At 34.2% G+C, this 22,699-nt stretch overlaps 1 protein-coding gene and 1 non-coding gene across 2 annotated transcripts in view; both read left to right on the top strand.

The window, feature by feature from the left end:
• ADAD1 (adenosine deaminase domain containing 1) overlaps positions 1 to 19,611 on the top strand; it is a 45,145-nt gene extending 25,534 nt beyond the window's left edge. The window contains exons 9-11 of the mRNA XM_069557483.1: positions 3,248 to 3,485; positions 7,552 to 7,684; positions 19,438 to 19,611. Coding sequence (XP_069413584.1) covers positions 3,248 to 3,485; positions 7,552 to 7,684; positions 19,438 to 19,551 — 485 coding nt within the window. The 3' untranslated portion in view covers positions 19,552 to 19,611. The remainder of the gene's footprint in view (positions 1 to 3,247; positions 3,486 to 7,551; positions 7,685 to 19,437) is intronic.
• LOC138423010 (U6 spliceosomal RNA) lies at positions 15,448 to 15,558 on the top strand. The gene has a single exon (XR_011250116.1). It is a non-coding gene; the product is annotated as a U6 spliceosomal RNA (small nuclear RNA).
• Positions 19,612 to 22,699: the final 3,088 nt, after the last annotated feature.

Here is a 22,699-nt window from a genome sequence, read left to right as displayed (position 1 = left end):
TGAAGTAAGTGGGAAGTAAATAGAATACAAAATAAATGACATGAACTGATAATTAACTTCTTCCTTTGGTATTTATATTTGAATGGGTTTTCAGGTATTATCTCCTCAACAGATATTTTGGACACTCAGTTTTGTAGTTTTCGCAAAGCCCTGAGAGCTTCAAAGCTTTAGTCACCCTTGAGAATCAATTTAAATTCCACTACTTGACTCTTCTTTGTTTACTGTTAATTTTTGGTAATGATTGCTCACATAAAAACTTTAGCTCATCATATGAGTAATGTTTTGTTTTTAGAAGGTACTGTTTGTTTTATTCTTGTGAGTTTTTTTATTGTTGTTCTGTGTATTTTATATCCATTTCTTTAAGAAGTTCTCTTATGGACTATTTTTTTGTAGTTGTATATATACACAAAATATTGTATTTTCTTGCCATTTTTGTTTGGCTTGACTTTATTAAATTATAAAAAGGAAATAATGATTATATAATTTTCTAATATTAAGCTTATTTTCATTAGTTTGGAAACTTGTTTCACAATTCAAAAGGGTTTTCAGTGAAAAGTCTTAACTTCTATCCTAGTGCCACAGCTGCCGTTTTACCTCTGTGGCATCCATTGTTCCTGGTTTCTTGTTTCCTTTCCAAAGATGATTTCTGCTTATACATTTTTAAAATTTTACACCAATGAGATAATACAGTTCACACTTTTCTGCATCCTACTCTTTTCATTTATTAATGTATCTTGGAAATTTTTCCCTATGAAGACTTTTTTCATTATTATTCATAACTCTCTTATGGTATTTTCTTTGTATAAATGTATTATAATTTATTTAACCCGTTGTGGGTTGATGGAACTTTAGATTGTTTCTAATCTTTTGTGGCTACCAAATGCTACAGTGAACCTTGACCTTTTTATGTTTGTCATTGACACAAAAGTAAAATATATGTAAATGTAAAATGAATTCCTAGAAATAGAATTGCAGGTCAGAAATACATGAATTTGCAGTTTTGAAAATTATTGCCAAGTTATTCTCCAAATTATATTCTCACTAGCAATATATGAGAGTGCCTCTTTGGAGTTACTTCTTATTTTCCAAATATATATTCTTATAGATGATTTATTTCTTAAATTGGATACCAGAATTATTCTTATGTTTTCTTTTAGTCAAAAAACTCTCAGACACTTCAAATTTTTCTCAATCTTCTTGAAGAAAGGCTATTTTCTTGATAAATGTCTACAGAATGGCTAATAAATATCTATGCATTCTCTAGAGTCACAACTTTGAAATGCAAAGCTTTCTTTGACTTTTGTGAAGAAAGATATTTTACAGTTTGTTATTTGTATAACATAACTTCATAATATTTTAGTCTCTTAAAAGGATGGACTCAAATGGATTCTTTTGAAATTATGTACTGTTTAGTGGTTTGGACTGGGGCTTAACAATTAGATCTCATAATTTGACTACCAACTTGTACATGGGAATGGGAACACCAGGAAGCAATAAAAATACTATTAAGACTTTGTAAAATTACTCCTGATCTCTTTCTTTGTGTCTTTATGGGACATATCTAGAGTTAATTAATTGGTGATCAGTCTGAGAAAGCCGAAACAGATTTTAATGTTTGTTAAAAATGCAGATTTCTCAGCCTCTTAAGATCTCTACTCTCTCTCTGGGGGATAGCCCCAGGAATATACATTTGTATAACGGACTTTTGGACTCAGAGGGAGAGGGAGAGGGTGGGATGATTTGGGAGAATGGCATTCTAACATGTATACTATCATGTAAGAATTGAATCGCAAGTCTATGTCTGACGCAGGATACAGCATGCTTGGGGCTGGTGCATGGGGATGACCCAAAGAGATGTTATGGGGCGGGAGGTGGGAGGGGGGTTCATGTTTGGGAACGCATGTAAGAATTAAAGATTTTAAAATTTAAAAAATAAAAAACTATTAAAAAAATTAAAAAAAAGGGCACCACCAGTGATTCTGATACAGATAACATGAATGGCTCATTGAGAAATACTTAAACTGTACATTTAAAAGTATGATATGTACAATTAAATGAATCTTAAGAGTTTATTGAACTAGTAAAGCTTCTCATTTATTATACAAATTCTTTTTATGCTATTTCTGATCATCTAACTCTAGTTTAAAAGGATCCAATAATGTGGGATATAGGATTTAATGACAATCTGTTCCATTAATTGGGTGCTCCAAATGATTTTAAAAATTACTTTTTAGAATTGAAATTTGCTTCCCTTTCACTTTGAACTAAAAGACAGTACAGATTAAATCTTGATTATTTGATGATAATGACCTTGTCCCTTTTTCTCTTGTCTTATTAAATCTTTTGCAGTTCTTTATTTTGATTCTTAAAAACGTAAGTTATTTTATCAATAATATATCAGTTACAGGTGAAAAGAGAATTATATATGAAGACTTTTCATTTTACTTTCAAAAAGTTTTCATAGACTAATTTCATACCTTAGATGTTCTCAGATACTCATTTTGTCTTTGTTAATAGTCTTTCTTTTTTAAGAAAAAAATCTTAAACTTGCTTTTTTAAAAGGCACTATTATTTTAATAGAAAATAAAAAGACAAGATGTTTTTTCCTTTATGTATTTTCCTACCTAGCCATCACTTGTGTTACATATGATTTGTTTTTTCCAGATGTTCTGTAATATGTTGGTGATAGTGTCAAAATGTAATGCCTTAGACTAAATACAGTGTTTCAGATATGATATGAGCACTGTATAGTTCTGTAATAATGCTGTATTCCTTGATTTAGATGCTGTTTTTATTAATGCAGCTTCAGTTTCTATGGGCATACCTCAAAGATAGTGTGGGTTCGTTTCTAGGCCACCACAATAAAATGAATATCACAAGGGTGGGTTCAGTTCCAGACCACCACAATAAAGTGAATATCACAATAAAGTGAGTCACACGAATATTTTGGTTTCCCAGTGCATATAAAAGTTGTGTTTAGACTATCCTATCATCTGTTAAGTGTGCATTAGTATCATGTCTTTAAAAAAAGCAATGTATATACCTTAATTAAAAACTGCTTTATTGCTAAAAAAAAGGCTAAATGTCATCTGACAACATGGGTTGCCAGACTTTCAATTTGTATCTCTGAAGTGCAGTAAAGCAAAGTGCAATAAGGTGAGGTATGCCTGCATTACATACTTCAGCAACTGTTTCTGTTGACTTATATTTGTTTTGTTTGAGTATGTATTTTGTTTTTGCTTTCTAGGTGATGGAAATTGCAGTGATACCAGAGGCTTAGAAATTGCTATAAAGCAACGTGTTGATGATGCACTCACTTCCAAACTTCCAATGTTTTACTTGGTCAACAGACCTCATATTAGTTTAGTACCTTCTGCATATCCATTTCAAACAAACTTGGAATATAAGTTCCTGAGTCTGAATTGGGCACAAGGGGACATTTCTTTGGAGATTGTGGATGGCCTAAGTGGAAAGATTACAGAAAGGTTAGCATTACTGATTTCTTCAAATGTCACATATTACTTAAGCAAAAGAATGTATTTTAGTACAATTTATAAAAACTATTTTAACAGTTTTAAATACAGGTTTTTGAATTTTGAATAATAATGATTATAATAGTTATTGGGTGTGTCTATGTTGCAGACATTATACTAATTTTAAAACTTTTTTTTTCCTGATAAGAAGACAGGCCTAGAGAGGTTATATAACTTATTGAAGTTACTTAGTAAGTGGTGGAACCAGCATTTGAAGTCAGTTTCCAGAACTGACTTTATTTCTCTAGTGATCATTATCATTAGAATTATATAATGTATTTGTGTTAAAATTTTGGTTTTCCCACTGAATCTGAATATCTGAATTTAGGGCTCAGAAATCTGTATTTTTGACAACTCTCCAAAATATTATTTATGTACACTTGAGTGTGAGAACTATTGTACAATCCTATACTGATTTCTTAGAAAAACCCTGTTATTCTTGTTTGTTTGTTTGTTTGTTTCTTTTTACAGATAAAGAGACTGAGATTCAAGCTAGGTTAAATATCTTTCTTAAAGTCACCCAACTATTAAGTTAAACAGCTAGGATTCTGATCTGAGTATTTTATTTCCAAAGTCTTTGTTCTTCTCCATAATACGTTATGCCTCTTACATATACCCTTGTAATATCCCTAACATTGATTATCAAGTAAAACTAAAATCCTTCTTTTATGTGAACATACATTTATAATGGACTAATGAATAATATTAACAGTTTAAGTGCCTAAATTTGCTTTCTTTGTGAGAGACAGATTTAAATTAAGATCCCATACAAATGTTTCTTCAAGTATGAACTATTGACTATTTTAACTAGTATAAATTATACTGTTTATGCTTTGAATCAGCATAAAGAAGGGTATCTCTGTTAATAACATACAAACAAAGCAGGTCTTCTATGAAAGACACTGAAAACAGTTTACTGAAAACATATTTTTAAACCAAAATTTAAATTAATATAAAATGAGCTTAACTCATTTTTTATAGCCAAATGCTTGCTGCTGCTGCTGCAAACACAGAGAAAACAAACACGATCTAATTATTCAACCCCAAAGTAGTACATAAGGCAAAAAACACTTTAGCAATATAATCCACAAGGAAGAACAGTTCTGAGTAATTGTGCAACAAATAACATGACGTGTCAACATTCATAAAGTAGAAATTACAACGAGGATAAATAGGATAATACACTATTAGTTAGTGGAGGCAATAATTCACCTCTTTCAGTTAGTGGTAGATTGAATAGACAGAATAATAAGAATATATCAATCTTAATAATGTAGATTTGATTAATTTCTTTAAAATTCTACACCATAAAAATATAAAATATACCTACTTTTCAGGAACCTACAGAACATTAACAAAAATTGACCATACGTTAGGCCACAAAGAAAAGTCTCAAATTCTGAAAAGTATAAGTGATGTAGACAGTATTCTCTGATTGTGATGCCATAAAAGTATAAATCACATAAAGTCAGAATACTTAGAAACTCCTTTCATTGGGCAAAAGAAGTTCTCTAACTTTTGACTCAAAGAGGGAATATAAAATGAAGCCATAGAATATTTAGAAAACAGGATGTTTAATGCATTGCATTTCAGAACTTTTAACTTATATAGCTAAAGCAAAGCTGAATGGAAAAGCCAGTTCTTTGGATATTTATATCAACAAATAAGGAAAATAGAGTGAAAAAATTTATAATACTAGAAATGTAAAATAAAGAGAGAACAGATGAAGTTAGAAATGATCATAAAAACTGATTCTGTGTGGGGAAAAAAGCACTGTCTAATCTCATATAAAATAATGATAAAGGAGTTATCACAGAGAAAATTTAAAGAAATCATAGGAAACTTCTTTGATCACCATGCAAATATATTTGAAAATATGGGTGAAATGCATACATTTTGAGGAAAAGTTATTTCTAAAATTGGTACACAAGAGGAGAAAATCTTACATTATTTTCTTGAGAAAGCTACCAAGAAGATGCCCTACCTCTTTTTCAAAGAAAGCAACATTTTGAGGTGGTTCAGAGGAATGTTTTAAACCTTTAAATAGCAGAAACTTCCAATGCTATCTGAAAAGATGGAAAAGATTCAAATCCTTTTCTGAAGCATCATTGATCGTGTATACATGCTCAGTCATATCTGCCTCTTTGTGACCCTATGAAGTGTAACCCACCAGGCTCCTATCCATGGTGTTTTTCAGGCAAGAATACTGGAGTGGGTTGCCATTTCCTTCTCCAGGGGATCTTATTGACCCAGGGACTGAACCATGTCTCCTGCATCTCTTGCATTGTCAGGCTTATTCTTTACCTCTGAGCCACCTGGGAAGCCCTATATCATTGGTTCTTAAGCTTGATAGAAGATTTCACGCCCACCCCCAAAAGTTATAGACCAAGCTCAATTTTATATCCAAGCAAAATTGCTAAATAAAATAATAAGAAGCAGAACCTTAGTGTATATTATGCATTACTAAGTGGCAATTTTTCTAGAACTGAGGAAAATAACATAATAAAAATACCAAATTAGAAACTTTTATTAATAAATTTGTTATATTAACTGATGTAGGGAAAAACACCATATTTCATCTTTATAAATTCCAAGAAGACATGCAGTACAGCTCTACAACTATTCTTGACAAAAGATGCCCAATAAGAAAGTAATAGATATTTTTGTTAAGAATAAAATACATCTCTTATTTGTCCAAATTGTCGTCATGATTCATGATGAAATCTCAGAGTCATTTCTACTAGCGTCCAAAACAGGACATTATTATTTACTGTTATTGTTGTTTAAGATGTTGTTTAATGCATTTAACAAAAGAAAGGAAAGACACAAAATATTGGAGAGGAGGAGGTAAAATGACTTTTTCCATATGGTATCGTTTTATACCTGAAAAGTCCAAGAGAATCATCTGAAAAAACACCACCAGAAAAAGGTATCATGGTGGAAAATTAATATATAGAGATTAGTACATTTTGTTAACAAGAGTATGTGTTAACTATTGCTGCATATACTATTGTTTTAGAGGCTTAAAACACCAACCACTTTTTACTGCTCCCAAATCCTTAGGTCAGCTGAGCTAGATTTGGTCAAGCTCTCCCATGTGTGTGGGGTCAGCTGTAGGTCAACTGTAAGGCAGCTTGGCTGATCTTAGAGGGACAGCTGGGCTCTCATCTTCTAGTGGACCAATCTCAGCAAGTTCATATGGTAGAGGAAGGAGTGCCAAGGCATAGAAACAAACTGCTTGCAGCCCAGGCTTGCAACTGGCACAGAGTATTTTATTGACCAAAACAAGTTACAAGGCCAGTCCAAATTCAAGGGGAGGAAGAATAAGCCATTGTTGTTGATGGAAGAATCTGAAAAATTATATTGTAAAGAGCATGCAACAAGAATAAAGGATTTTGGCAGTTTTTGCAATCTATCACAAAAACAACTAAAGAGAATATATAATGGGAGAGATTTACATGTGTACACATATGCACGTATATATATATGAAGGGTGATGAAGTACATATATTTTACTTTTTAGGGAGTCAAATTGTACATTAAAATGTATAATTTCATGAGTTTATATATACACACACATATATATATTTGTGTATATATGTATACACACCTGTGTAACCATTACCCCAGTCAAAATTCAGGATGCTTTCTTCATCTCAAAAAAGATTTCTGTTCCCTCATCTAGTCAATCCCTGGTTCTACTTATCTTAATTTGGATCACTATCTTAATTTGGATCACTATAGATTAATTTTGCCTCAAACAGTAGAAATGTTCCAAATATCCATCTTTTGCTTTAATTCTTAATGTAATACTCTGATAACATACACTAATTTTTATAAAAGAAATTAGCTTCAGAAAGCAGTTAAATATTCAGAATAATTTTATATAGAAAATTTCACTATCTTCTCTGTGCATAATTGAGATAAATATACATTTTGTATTGACTGTAATCCCTGTAAGTGCTAACATAAATCATTAAATAATGATTAGTGATTGTTTCATTCTTTTCTACTTTAGTTCCCCATTTAAAAGTGGTGTGTCAATGGCAAGTCGGCTTTGTAAGGCTGCAATGTTAAGTCGATTTAACCTGCTTGCCAAAGAAGCTAAAAAAGAAGACATACTTGAAGCTAGTACATATCATGCAGCTAAGGTAAGTCTTTAAAAGAATGAAACTGATCATTGAAATAAAAATTTTAAGACAATAGTACTGTGGTAATTTGATGATGATACATAGCAAAATAATGGTTAAATAATTCCTGATATTGCCATGTAGTGGTAAAATTAGATTTTAAATGGATATGTTGGAAATTGCATATGTGAATAAGTTTTACCACTTTTAGTAGCTTCCTCAGTATGGTATGTACCAACCTTGGCAATATTGCTAAAAACATGCTGGTCATACCCAGAGAAACAAAAAGGTAATAAAATCTCTTTTGTGTATGATATTAACTATGTTAGCTATAGTATTTCAGTATTCTAAAATAATGCATTACTATATTTACGTAAATTACTTTGCTTATCTTCCTAAGTTGTGAAACACCTTTGAGTTTGTGATTTGGGCTTAAGTGATATATAGAGAGCCTTTTATATCTTTAAAAATACACTTTTTTAGTATTACAAACATAATGCATATTTGAGTAGAGAACTTGGAAATCTTTCTTAAATGCAGATGGGAAATATTAGCTTATAATCCTACCTATTATTCCAGTATAATACTCCTAATCTTATAAGCATGTTGTTTCATTTTCTTGTCATGTATTTATATTTTTTGTGTATGTGTGCATGTGTGCACTAAGTCACTTTGGTCATGTCCGATTTTTTGTGACCTCATGGACTATAACCCAACAGGCTCTGCTGTTCATGGGATTTCCCAGACTAGAATACTCAAGTGGGTTGCCATTTCCTTCTCCAGACAATCTTCCCAACCCAGGGATTGAAGTCACATCTTCTGCTTGGCCGGCAGATTCTCTACCACTGAGCCACCTGGGAAGCCCTATGCTCATACTTGATGTGCTTTTTAGTTTTTTTTATTCAGTATACTATGAACCGAGCCGTGTCATAGTATGAAATATCCATGTTTTCAAGTTGTGAAATACATATTGTTTTTTATCTAATTTCCTTTTCAGTAACAATATAGTATTGTATGAAAGTCTTAATTTCATCTATATCTTAATGCTCAAACTGTATAATGCTCAAACCTGTAAAGCAATGAATACTAATGGTAGGTAGTTTGTATATAGACACATTTTTAAGTATAAAAGCTTACCCTAGACAATTTCTGACTTTGGCTGCACAAAGAGGTTTCAAGTCATCTCTATTAAAAAAAAAAAAACAAACAGAAATTGTGATAAAATTGGACGAATTAGTCGAGATAAAAACCCTTTTCACAACTCTGGAAATTGACTAAAGGCAGACAACACATTGGAAATTGTATAGTCTTGTAAAACTTAGAACTCTGGGAAAGAACAGCAGGAATTTGTGAAACCTTTGCCCAAAGGTGTTCCTGTTCTCTCTCCTTTCTCTCTGCTAGTTTGAATGGCAAGAACTCTAGTTTTATGAGATTGAAAATGCCACCAAAAGTAGTAGATTTTCTGGACTTGATTTTGGGCAAGAGGGTGAGCATTCGTCACTTTTTCGACTAAATGTGCCAAACCTGATAGGGAGAAAAATGGCAAAAATCAGTAACTGATGCAAGGTTGCAGTCCTTGTTGGAGCAAGTGGTATACAAAAGAGTATAACAGGTAGATACTGGAAATGAAAGAGCCATGGAAGAGTTGAAAGAAATTCTCTATATATCCTTGGGTGACCAATAAATTACACTCAGGTGCAAATGAGACTCAAGAGAACCCAGAAAAGAGTTAAAAGTGTGAAATAGAACTGCCTGCAATATTAAATACACTGTGCCACCCATCCCTCCCCAAATTAATTGATCAGAAGAAGGTAGAAGTCTTACAAGTTTAAGGTGTTGAGTGTAATGCCTGCTAAAGTCATTTGCTTATCACTAAGCAAATCATTTGCTTATCACTTATTTGCAGTTTATCACAATAAACTGTGGAAAATTCTGAAAGAGATGGGAATACCAGACCACCTGACTTGCTTCTTGAGAAACCTGTATGCAGGTCAGAAAACAGCAGTTAGAACTGGACATGGAACAACAGACTGGTTCCAAATAGGAAAAGGAGTACGTCAAGGCTGTATATTGTCACCCTGCTTATTTAACTTATATGCAGAGTACATCATGAGAAAGGCTGGGCTGGAGGAAGCACAAGCTGGAATCAAGATTGCCAGGAGAAATATCAATAACCTCAGATATGCAGATGACACCACCCTTATGGCAGAAAGTGAAGAAGAACTAAAGAGCCTCTCGATGAAAGTGAAAGAGGAGAGTGAAAAAGTTGGCTGAAAGCTCAACATTCAGAAAACGAATCCCATCACTTCATGGAAAATAGACGGAGAAACAGTGGAAACAGTGTCAGAATTTATTTTTCTGGGCTCCAAAATCACTGCAGATGGTGGTTGCAGCCATGAAATTAAAAGATGCTTACTCCTCAGAAGGAAAATTTTGACCAACCTAGACAGCATATTGAAAAGCAGAGACATTACTTTGCCAACAAAGGTCCATCTAGTCAAGGCTATGGTTTTTCCAGTGGTCATGTATGGATGTGAGAGTTGGACTGTAAAGAAAGCTGAGCGCCGAAGAATTGATGTTTCTGAACTGTGCTGTTGCAGAAGACTTTTTTTATATATATAAATTTATTTTAATTGGAGGTTAATTAGATTTGGGAGAATGGCATTGAAACATGTATAATATCATATATGAAATGAATAGCTAGTCCGTGTTCAATGCATGATACTGGATGCTTGGGCCTGGTGCACTGAGATGATCCAGAGGGGTAGAGAAGACTCTTGAGAGTTCCTTGGACTGCAAGGAGATCCAACCAGACCATCCTAAAGGAGATCAGTCCTGGGTGTTCATTGGAATGACTGATGCTGAAGCTGAAACTCCAGAACTTTGGCCACCTGATGTGAAGAGCTGACTCATTTGAAAAGACCATGATGCTGGGAAAGATTGGGGGCAGGAGGAGAAGGGGGCGACAGAGGATGAGATGGCTGGATGGCATCACTGACTCGATGGACATGAGTTTAAGTGAACTCCAGGAGTTGGTGATGGATAGGGAGGCCTGTCATGCTGCGGTTCATAGGGTCACAGAGTAGGACACGACTGAGTGACTGAACTGAGCTGAAGCTTTGCAGATACATGGTAACTACTAGGAAACCAGGCTAAAACAGAAACTGGAAAGAGACAGTACACACCATAGGTGAAAACAGCTTACTATTTCAACATGCAGAAAACAAAAACAAAACCTTATAGAAAAATAGAATCCAGAGTTACTATAATATATTATCCAAAAAGTCTCTTTCACCCCAAAATTATGGGGTATGTAAAAGCAGGAAAGTAAAATAAAATCTATACTTAGAAAAGAAACTGGTTTTGAGAGGATTCCAGTTTTGAATACAGCAAAGTCTTCAAAGCAACTGTTATAAATATGTTCAAGTTATTAAAGGAAAGGGTAACAATGTTTCAGTAAATAGGTGATCTCAGCAGAGAAATAGAAGCTCAAAAGAAAAGGCAAAAGTCAAAAAAACTCAAAATTCAGAAAAAGACCCAGATGAATATTCTAGGACTGAAACAATAAATAATAAGTGAAATGAATAATTCTCTAGATGGACTCAACAGTACGTGTGAGATTGCAGAAAAATATCAATGGGCTTTGAAGATAAATCAAAATAATTTTAAAGGACAGATGAAGCAAATAAAAGAAAATTTTACAGAACTTGAGAGATTTGTGGAACAATGTTAAGTGTACCAACTTATGTTTACTAGAAATTCTAGAGAAAAAGAGAAAAGGATCAACAAAAATATTTGAAGAAATTACTGAAAAAAATTTCCATATTTGATGAAAAACATTAGCAGACCCAAGATGCTCACAAAATCCCAAGGAAAAAAAAAAGATTCACATCTAGATACATTACAGGCAAGCTGATTAAGACAAAGAGAAAATCTTGAGTTTCTGTGCATTACCAGGATTATGTCAGTATCAATCTGAAGTAAACTATGGTAAGAAAAAGAAGCATATTGTAATTCCTGAAGTAGTCATGAAAGCAATAACTTGAAAGCTATTGCTAAAATATCAGCAGAGGAATTAAAATACTGTCCTAAAAAATGTATTTTTAAAAAGACTAGAAGGCAGTAAAGCAGCAAATAAATAAAAGACACAGGACTTGGAAAATAAGTAATGACATGGCAGACATAAATCCACTTATCAATAATTATTAAAACATTAAATTTGAATATTCTAAAACCTCGAAAATGACAGAATGATCTCAGTTTGTTTCTAAGGCAAACCACTCTACATCACAGTAATCCAAGTCTATGCCCCAACCACTAATGCTGAAGAAGCTGAAGTTGAATGTTTCTATGAAGACCTACAAGACCTTCTAGAACTAACACCAAGAAAAGATGTCCTTTTCATCATAAGGGATGAGAATGCAAAAGTAGGAACTCAGGAGATACCTAGAGTGACAGACATGTTTGGCCTTGGAGTACAAAATGAAGCAGGGCAAACGCTAACAGAGTTTTCCCAAGAGAACACACTGGTCATAAAAAACACCCTCTTCCAATAACACAAGAGATGACTACACGTGTGGTCAATACTGAAATCAAATTGATTATATTCTTTGGAGCCAAAGATGGAGAAGCTCCACACAGTCAGCATAAACAGGACCTAGAACTGACTGTGGCTCAGATTGTGAGCTCCTTATTGCAAAATTCAGACTCAAATTGAAAAAAGTAGGGAAAACCACTCAGTCATTAGGTATGACCTAAATCAAATACCATATGATTATACACCAGGCTTCCCTGGTGCCTCAGAGGTTAAAGCGTCTGCCTCCAATGCGGGAGACCCGGGTTCGACCCTGGGTTCGATCCCTGGGTTGGGAAGATCCCCTGGAGAAGGAAATGGCAACGCACTCCAGTATTCTTGCCTGGAGAATCCCATGGTCGGAGGAGCCTGGTAGGCTACAGTCCATGGGGTTGCAAAGAGTCGGACATGACTGAGCAACTTCACTTTCACTTATGATTATACAGTGGAAGTGACTGATTCAAGGGATTAAATCTGACAGAGTGCCTAAAGAACTATGGATGGATGTTCGTAACATTGTACAGGAGGCAGTGACCAAAACCATCCCAAAGGAAAAGAACTACAAGAAAGTGAAGTTATCTAATGAGGCTTAACAAACAGCTGAGGAAAGAAGACAAGTGAAAGGCAAGGGAGAAAGGGAATGATATACCTAGCTGAGTGCAGAGTTCCAGAGAATAGCAAGGAGAGATAAGAAAGACTTCTTCAGTGAACAATGCAAGAACAAAAAAAAAGCAATAGAATTTGAAAGACTAGAGATCTCTTCAAGAAAATTTTAGAGATACTAAGGGAACATCTCATGCAAGGATGGACACAATAAAGGACAGAAATGGGAAAGATCTAAGAGAAGCAGAAGAGATTAAGAAGAGGTGGGAAAAATACACAGAAGAACTATATGAAAAAGGTCTGAATGACCCAGATAACCATGATAGTGTGGTCACTCTCCAAGGGCCAGACATTCTAGAGTGTGAATTCCGGGGCGGGGGATGGGGGGGTGTCTTAGGAAGCATTATGATGAACAAAGCTAGTGGAGGTGATGGAATTCCAGCTGACTATTTCAAATCCTAAAATATGATGATGTTAAAGAAAAAGTAAAAGAATTCCAGAAAAACATCCACTTCTGCCTCATTGATTACATTGATTACACTAAAGCCTTTGACCGTGTGGATCACAACAAATTGGAAAATTCTTAAAGAGATGGCAGTACCAGACCATCTTACCTGCCTACTGAGAAACCTATATGCAGGCCAAGAAACAGCAGTTAAAACTGGACATGGAACAATGGGTTGGTTCAAAATTGGGAAAGGAGTAGGTCAAGGCTGTATATTGCCACCCTGCTTATTTAACTGATACGTAGACTACATCATGAGAAATGCCGGGCTGGATGACTTACCAGCTGGAATTAAGATTGCTGAGAGATAACTGCATATCAACAACCTCAGATATGCAGATGATACCAGTCTAATGGCAGAAAGTGAAAAGGAACTAAAGAGCCTCCTGATGTGGATGAAAGAGGAGAGTAAAAATGCTGGCTTAAAACTCAGCATTCAAAAAGCTAAGATCATGGCATCCGGTCCCATCTCTTCATGGTGAATAGATGGGGAAACAATGGAAACAGTGACAGGCTTTATTTTCTTGGGCTCTGAAATCACTGCAGATGGTGACTGCAGCCATGAAATTAAAAGACACTTGCTCCTTGGAAGAAAGGACAAACCTATATAGCATATTACAAAGCAGAGACATCACTTTGCTGACAAAATTCTATATAGTCAAAACTGTGGTTTTTCCAGTAGTCATGGATGGATATGAGTGCTGGACAATAAATAAGGCTGAGCACTGAAGAATTGATGCTTTTAATCTGTGATGTTAGAAACTCTTGAGAGTCTCTTGGATTGCAAGGAAATCAAACCAGTCAGTCCTGAAGGAAATCAACCCTGAATATTCATTAGAAAGACTGATGCTGAGGCTGAAGCTCCAATCCCTTGGCCATCTGATATGAAGAGCTGACTCACTGGAAAAGACCCTGATGCTGGGAAAGATGGAGGGCAGAACGGGGTGCCAGAGGATGAGATTGTTGGATGGCATCACCGACTCAATGGACATGAATTTGAGCAAGCTCCATGAGATATTGAAGGACAGGGAAGTCTGGCAGTGCTTCAGTTCATGGGGTTGTTAAAGAACTGGACACGATTTAGGCACTGAACAACAACAAAATGTCCTAGAAAAGACAGAGATTGTCATATCGGGCAAAATGCAAAATCCAGCTATATGGTCTCTGCAAGAGACATGTTACATTAAAAAATACAAGTAGATTGAAAATAAAGGATGAAAAAATGACATACCATGCAAACAATAGCAATAAATTAGCTGGAGTGTGTATATTAATGTCAAACACACATCAAGATGAAAAATAATATGAGAAACAAAGAGTAACATTTTAGTGGTAAAAATACACTATTGTTGTTCCAAATGTTGTTAATATACAACAGGTAAATATTGCTATATGGGTAAAACAGTGGAACTTCAAAATATATAAGCAAAACCTGTTAGCATTTAAAGGTTAAATGGACAGTTCTGCAGTTACAGTTGGAGTGAAGTTGCTCAGTCGTGTCCGACTCTTTGTGATCCCATGGACTGTAGTCTACCAAGCTTCTGTGTCCATGGGATTTTCCAGGCAAGAGTACTGGAGTGGGTTGCCATTTCCTTCTCCAGGGGATCATTTCTGACCCAGGGATCAAACCCAGGTCTCCTGCATTGCAGGCAGACACTTTACCCTCTGCACTTATAGTTGGAGGTTTTAATTAATATTCTTGTCTTAGTAATTGATAGTACAACTAGAGAGAAAATCAGTAAGAATATAGAAGGCTTGAATAATACTGCAGTCCAACCAAACCAAACACTATTTTCCGCACAACAGCAGAATATACCTTCTTTTCAAATACACATGGAGCATTCTCCACTACAGACCATGTAGGCCATAAAGCAAGTTCCAATAAGTTTAAAAGTGTTGAAATCATAAAACATATGCTGTAACTACTGTACAATTAAATTAGAAATCAACAAGGATAAAAATAAAAAGAATATAAGAAGGGTTTAGAAATACATAGCTTTAAGTGCTTATTTTAGAAAGGAAGAGAACCATAAAAATCAGTTATTTAAGCTTCCACCTAAAAGAAGTTAGAAGTTAGAAGAGTATATTTTAAAAAAAATAAGAGTGCTTGCTTTGACAGCACATATACTAAAATTGAAATGATACAGAGAAGACTAACATACATGGCCCCTGTGTAAGGATGACATGCTAATTCATGAAGTGTTAAGTATTTTAAAAAGAGGTGAAATAATATAGGATAGGTTGGAAGGTAGGTAAAAACAAAACAGGAAAATAAACAGAAAAATCAATGAACTCAAAAGTTGTTTCATTGAGAAAAATCAGCACAGTTGATAATCCTTTAGACTGAGAAATAAGAGATAGCATAAATGATCAAAATCTTGACGGAAAGAAGGGTCATCACTGAAGAGCCCAAAGAGCTAAAAAAATTATAAGAAAATATTACAAACAACTTTTGTCAACAGATTAGACAAGTTAGATGAAATGAGGACATTCCTAGAAAGACAAATTGCAAAACTTGACTAAGAGAACATCTAAATTGAACTAATATAAAGAAATTATATTATTAATTAAAATTCTTTAAAGAAAAGTGAAAGTACAGTTATGAATTCACTTGTGAATTTTATCAAATATAGAAGCAAAGATTAACATAAATCATACAAAAAGTATTTAACAGAATAAAGGAGCAGCGAGTGCTTCCCAACTCATTTTATAAGGCAATATTAAAAACCCTGATACCAGAAGTGGGCAGAAACATTATAAGTGAAAACTATAAATCAGAATCTCTTAGGAACATAAATGTAGAAATTCTTCATAAGATATTGACAAACCAAATCCAGCAACATACAGAAACGATTATATACAAAGGAGGTTTATTCCAGAAATGCAAGGGTGATTTAACACCAGAAAATCATTTGACATATTATGTGAATATTTTTAAATTCAAAACCTGTTTGTTTGTCTCAATAGATGTACATAATGCATTTGACAAAATTTAACACCTATTCGCAGTAGAAACACTGAACAAATAAGAAATAGAACTTGCTCTACTAGATAAAGGGCATCAGTGAAAATCTGCAGTTTACATGACAATGCTGAAGGCTGAATACTCTTTCCCTTTGCCCCAAGAGTGCTCTCACCACTTCTAGTCAACATTGATCTGTAGGTTCTAGCCAATGCAGTAAGGCAAGAGAAAGAAAGAAAAGGCATCCAAACTGGAAAGGAAGTAGAAAAACTGTCCTTATTCCTAAATGATCTTGTATGTAAAATATCCTATGGAATCTACCAAAAACAAACAGCTATATCGTGTGAATTTAGCACACAGTATAAGAACAACGTAGAAGAATAAATTGTATATCTATATGTTAAGAATGAACACTCTAAAATTAAACTGGAAAAAATAGTTTTTTCCATAAGAGAGTATAAAATATTAGGAATAAATTTAACAAAAGAACTATAAGACCTGTACATGAAAAATAATGAAACATTGCTGAGAGAAACGTGTAAAGACCTAAAAGAGAAATGTACCATTTCATAGATTGGAAAACTCTATTTTTAGAATGTCAGTTCTCTCCTAAATAATCTGTTGATTCGAGGCAAGCTCTTATCAAAATCTCAGTAAGCTTTTGTATAGAAGTTGACAAGCTGATTATAGAATTGATATATAAACCCAAAGGACATAGAACCAAAACAATTTTTAAGCAAAATGGTAGAGTTAACCTACCTAGGTTCCACAATTTAACATAAAGCCACAGTAATCAAGAAAATGTATTGATTTAGCAATAGACATAAAGATCAATAAACAGAGTAAGAGGCCAGAGATAAACCCACACACTTACAATCAATTGATTTTGTGCAGAGGTGTCAAGGGAATTTAGTGGAAGAGAGGACAGTCTTTTTAACAAATGGTAATAGAACAGTTGGGTATTTGAGAACAAATTAACCTAGACTTACATCAGTTATGCAAAAACCTCAAAATGGATCATAGAACTAAGAGAGCTAAAAACTATACAACTTGCAAAGAAAATGTGGGAAAATATTTTATTTTCTTGGGCTCCAAAATTACTCCAAAATGACTGCAACCATGAACTTATAAGTCACTTGCCCCATGGAAGGCAAGCTATGACAACCCTAGACAATGTGTTAAAAAGCAGAGATGTCACTTTGCCAACAGAGGTCCATATAGTCAAAGCTATGGTTTGTACATGTATAAACCATGTACAAACTACAGGTACATGTAGTAGTCATGTACAGCTGGGAGAGTTGGACCGTAAAGAAGGCTAGGCATCAAAGAATTGATGCTTTTAAATTGTGGTGCAGGAGAAGACTTTTGAGAGTCCCTTGGAGAGCAAGATCAAAACAGTCAATCCTAAAGGAAATCAACCCTGAATATTCATTAGATGGGCTGATGCTGAAGCCCCAATACTTTGGCCACCTGATGTGAAGAGCCAACTCATTGGAAAAGACTCTGATGCTGGGAAAGATTCAAAGCAAAAGGAGAAGGGAGCAGCAGAGGATGAAATGGTTAGATGGCATCACTGACTCAATGGACATAAGTTTGGGCAAACTTCGAAAGGTAGTAAAGGACAGAGGAGGCTGGTGTGCTGTTGTCCATGGGGTCACAAAGAGTCGGACACAACTTAGCAACTGAACAACAAAATTTGTCTTCCTGCATTAGGCAAATTTTTCTTAGATATGGCATCAAACATGTAATCCATAAAAGAAAAAATTGATGGAGTCCAGAATTTAAAACTTGCATTTCAAAAGTCATCATTAAGAAAATGAAAATACAAGCCACAGAATGGAAGGAAATACTTAAAATCATACATTTGACAAAGGTCTTGGATCTAGAATAAAGAACTCTTACAAATCATTAAGTGGACAAACCATTCAACTTTTCCAAGTGGCAAAGAATATCTGTGAATGGCTAATACACGTATAAAGGTGCTCATCCTGATTAGTCATTAGAGAAATGCAAAACCAAACCACAGTGAGATACCACTTTACGCCTACTAAAATCCAAAAGTCTGGCTGTACTGCATGTTGTTGTGGAGAAACTAGAAACCTCTTTCACTGCTGATGGGAATGTAAAAGGTTTTAAAATCCTTTGGAAAACAGTTTGGCAGTTTGTTTTGTATACTTACCATGTGATCCAGTACTCCCACTGAAAAGAGAAGCAAAAACTTATATCCACCAAAGACTGGTACATAAATGTTTACAGCATCATTGTTTATAGTAGCCAAGCCCTGGAAACAACACAAATGTTCATCAACTGGTGACTGCATAAGCAGTGTGATATATCTATTTGATGGAATACCAATCAGCAATAAAGAACAAACTGATACATCAGACAACAGGAATGAATCTGAAAATGGTATGCTAATTTAAAGAAACCTGACACAGAAGAGTACATGCTGTGTTAATCACTCTCTATGGAATTTCTATGAAAAGCAAAATTCTGGAGACAGAAAGTAGATTCATAATTGCCTGAGACTGGGGCTTACAAGTACAGATTGACTGTATATGAGCACAGTGGAACTTTTTGCATGTAATGAAATTATTTTAAAACTGGACTGTGATCGTTGCACACCTATATCAATTTCATTAAAATACCCACATCAAACTGAACACTTACATGTAGTGGGTAAATTTACCAATTGGTGAATTTACCAGTGAGTGAATTTATGGTATACAAATTATACCTAAATAAAGCTGGTTTTTATTTTTTAAAGTTTATCAGTATGTTTATCTATTTAAAAAGTAAAAGGAAATAAGCCAAAATATTAGTTCTAGTTATCTATAGTTTGAGAATTGTGAGTTTTTTTTACTTTTTGTATATTCTTTTTCAAGTTTTCTGTAATGAGTATCATTACTCTTTTAATTACAAATATTAAAAAAAGAAGGAAAATTATCTCTTAGGAGTGTTGAGAAGGATAATTTTTAGTTTCAGAAACACTACTGAAGGAAATGGAAATGCAGAAAGATTTTTCATAATATTTATGTTAAACTAAAGAAAGATGATTAAGGCTAATTAATTACTTTTCATAAGCCAAATTCTGCCTATATTCTATAATTTACTATTTTTTCTTTCTGTAGCATATGTCTGGATCCTATCAAGAAGCTAAAACTTTGTTGAAATCCTACTTACAGCAACATGGCTATGGCTCCTGGATTGTGAAATCTCCCTGTATAGAGCAATTTAGTATGTGAATTAAGCAATCCATTGTCATATTAAAATTCTTTTTTGTGTGTGCTTTGACTACTAAAAAATTTTTTTTAATATTGGTGGTTTTCAGCTTTCAAAATCAGTCTTGCTATAGCAGTGTTCAGAGATTGCTGAAAATTCGTAAATATTTATGTCAATTTACGTTGAAACATTTGAACTTTTTTTTTAATAATTACCTGCTTCATTATGTAGCTATTTTGTATTTTTTATAGACATTACAAAGCCATTACCATTTTGTAATTTAAAAGAAAATTTCTTTTAATTTTGTACTTTAAAGTTACTTGTTCAGCAAAGATATTCACTGTGTCCTGGTGTCTCACTCAAAAATTTTTTTAATTAAAAATTGGAATCCAAGAATACAAATAATAATTCTTACTCATTTGTTGATTAAAGCAACAGACATTTGAATGTGTAATATTTGCCAATAATCATAGTAAAAAATAGTAATTAAAACATCATTTCTCATGTCAGAAAAATTTATGAATTCAAATTGAACATAAAAATTCAGAGAAATGTTAACCATGTTAGGGAGTACTTTGATAAGTTATTCTGATTAGTAAAGGATTATTATAAATGTTTTAAGATTACCTATTTTCAGGTCTCTGTAAAATCCATTCAAATGTTATTCTTTATAATTTAGATTAGTAAGAATTTCTAATAATAGGTCAATAAAATATTGTTTAGCCTTATATTTGTTTATACAGCTAGATGAAAAGAGAATGTTTAGTTACTCTTGGTTAGGATATATATCTTTAGTAAAATTGAGTTTGTTCTCTTAAAATCTCTTCCTTAGATTAAATCACAGACGGATTAAACATTGACTCTCAAGACTGTTCCTCTTAGCTTGGATCTTTATTAAATTACTAGGTCTCACTCCAACTCTAGCCAAGATGAACTGTTATAATTTCTGATAAGATTAATGTAGGGTCTTTGTTGTTGTTGTTTTTTAGTTTTGGGGTTTGTTTTTTGTCTATTCTAAAAGTATAATTGAGTTTAGTTGATGAACATTGAAGTCATCCTGGATGGAAAGACATACATGTCTTTCAGTAGACTAGATTCTATATTTATTAATAGGTTGAATCATGTGAAATTGCCATTTTGGGGGAGAGGGTAGGTAAATGATCAAATATTTGCAATTTTATGTCAGCATACATATATTATTATTAATAATAAGTTTAATTTCCATCAAATAGATGATATTTAGTGGGTTTTTTTTCTGAATTGGTATTTCCTTGTTAAGTCTTTTCATTCTTGTCTGGGTTGATTCCTTCCACAGCTAATTTACAGCCTTTATTTCTATTACTTTAACCTCTCTTTGATAGTAAATTTCCTGTGAATATACAGCATGTTTCATCTTTTCTTGGCTCTTCACATTTGTGGATATTTTGCTTTTGTCTAAATTAGGAAAAGCACAAAATGGTTAACTTTTGCTTAAATAGTGAAAGATCATGTTAGACAATTTATTTCCTCGAGAAAAATTTTTAATTTTAAGGGTTAGGTAAAATATATACCCAGCTATTTTACAGACAGGATCTAGTAAGGACCACTGATTTCTTCAACAAGTGGTCACTGAGTGTCTCTGTACATTCAGTTCAGTTCAGTCACTCAGTCATGTCCGACTCTTTGCGACCCCATGAATCACAGCACGCCAGGCCTCCCTGTCCATCACCAACTCCCGGAGTTCACTCAGACTCACGTCCATCGAGTCAGTGATGCCATCCAGCCATCTCATCCTCTGTCGTCCCCTTCTCCTCCTGCCCCCAATCCCTCCCAGCATCAGAGTCTTTTCCAATGAGTCAATTCTTCTCATGGCCAAAGTACTGGAGTTTCAGCTTTAGCATCATTCCTTCCAAAGAAATCGCAGGGTGATCTCCTTCAGAATGGACTGGTTGGATCTCCTTGCAGTCCAAGGGACTCTCAAGAGTCTTCTCCAGCACCACAGTTCAAACGCATCAATTCTTGGGCGCTCAGCCTTCTTCACAGTCCAACTCTCACATCCATACATGACCACTGGAAAAACCATAGCCTTGGCTAGACAGACCTTAGTCGGCAAAGTAATGTCTCTGCTTTTGAATATGCTATCTAGGTTGGTCATAACTTTTCTTCCAAGGAGTAAGCGTCTTTTAATTTCATGGCTGCAGTCACCATCTGCAGTGATTTTGAAGCCAAAAAAAAAAAAAAGTCTGACACTGTTTCCACTGTTTCCCCATCTATTTCCCATGAAGTAATGGGACCGGATGCCATGATCTTCATTTTCTGAATGTTGAGCTTTAAGCCAACTTTTCACTCTCCACTTTCACGTTCATCAAGAGGCTTTTTAGTTCCTCTTCACTTTCTGCCATAAGGGTGGTGTCATCTGCATATCTGAGGTGATTGATATTTCTCCCAGCAATCTTGTATTTCTTCCAGTCCAGTGTTTCTCATGACGTACTCTGCATATAAGTTCAATAAGCAGGGTGACAATATACAGCCTTGACGTACTCCTTTTCCTATTTGGAACCAGTCTGTTGTTCCATGTCCAGTTCTAACTTTTGCTTCCTGACCTGCATATAGACTTCTCAAGAGGCAGGTCAGGTGGTCTGTACATTATGTCTACTTAATTTATATATGGTATTTTGAAGTGGAGAAAGATTGTATCTCAAGAGGGATAAGCTAGATAAAGAATAAAGGAGATGACATTTAGTAGAAGGCGGTCATTTAGCAGAAAGTGTAGGATACAGATGTGAAACCCAACATTGGCTATTGTGACTCTGACGGTTATAAATTATTTAATCTTTTGTAGCTCAGGTTTTCTTTGTTTGCAAGAGTGAAGTTGATTCTAGTGGTTGTTATTCTTTGTTCAGGGATGGAAGCTTGATAGAAAGGGCTTCAGGGTTCATCAAAAGTGGAAATGCTTATTGTTTTTTCTCTGTAATATATATTGGGTTGTACAAAATGTTTTGCTTGAAGAAAAGCAAGCTTCTTTTCTAACATAAATCATAAGTAACATTTAGTTTATAAGCATTCTGAGCACAGTATTTAATTTGTAAGCACAATAAAATATTTGTGGCAGATATTTGTCAAAGATTTTTATTAAAAAGTTGATAATTATGAAATACATTTATGCAGCAGGAGCAGGATTAAGATATTTTT

This window comes from Ovis canadensis, chromosome 17 (genome assembly GCF_042477335.2).
Source record: "Ovis canadensis isolate MfBH-ARS-UI-01 breed Bighorn chromosome 17, ARS-UI_OviCan_v2, whole genome shotgun sequence".
Classification (NCBI taxonomy): Eukaryota; Metazoa; Chordata; class Mammalia; order Artiodactyla; family Bovidae; genus Ovis; species Ovis canadensis.
This window is presented reverse-complemented; position numbering and strand designations above follow the sequence as displayed.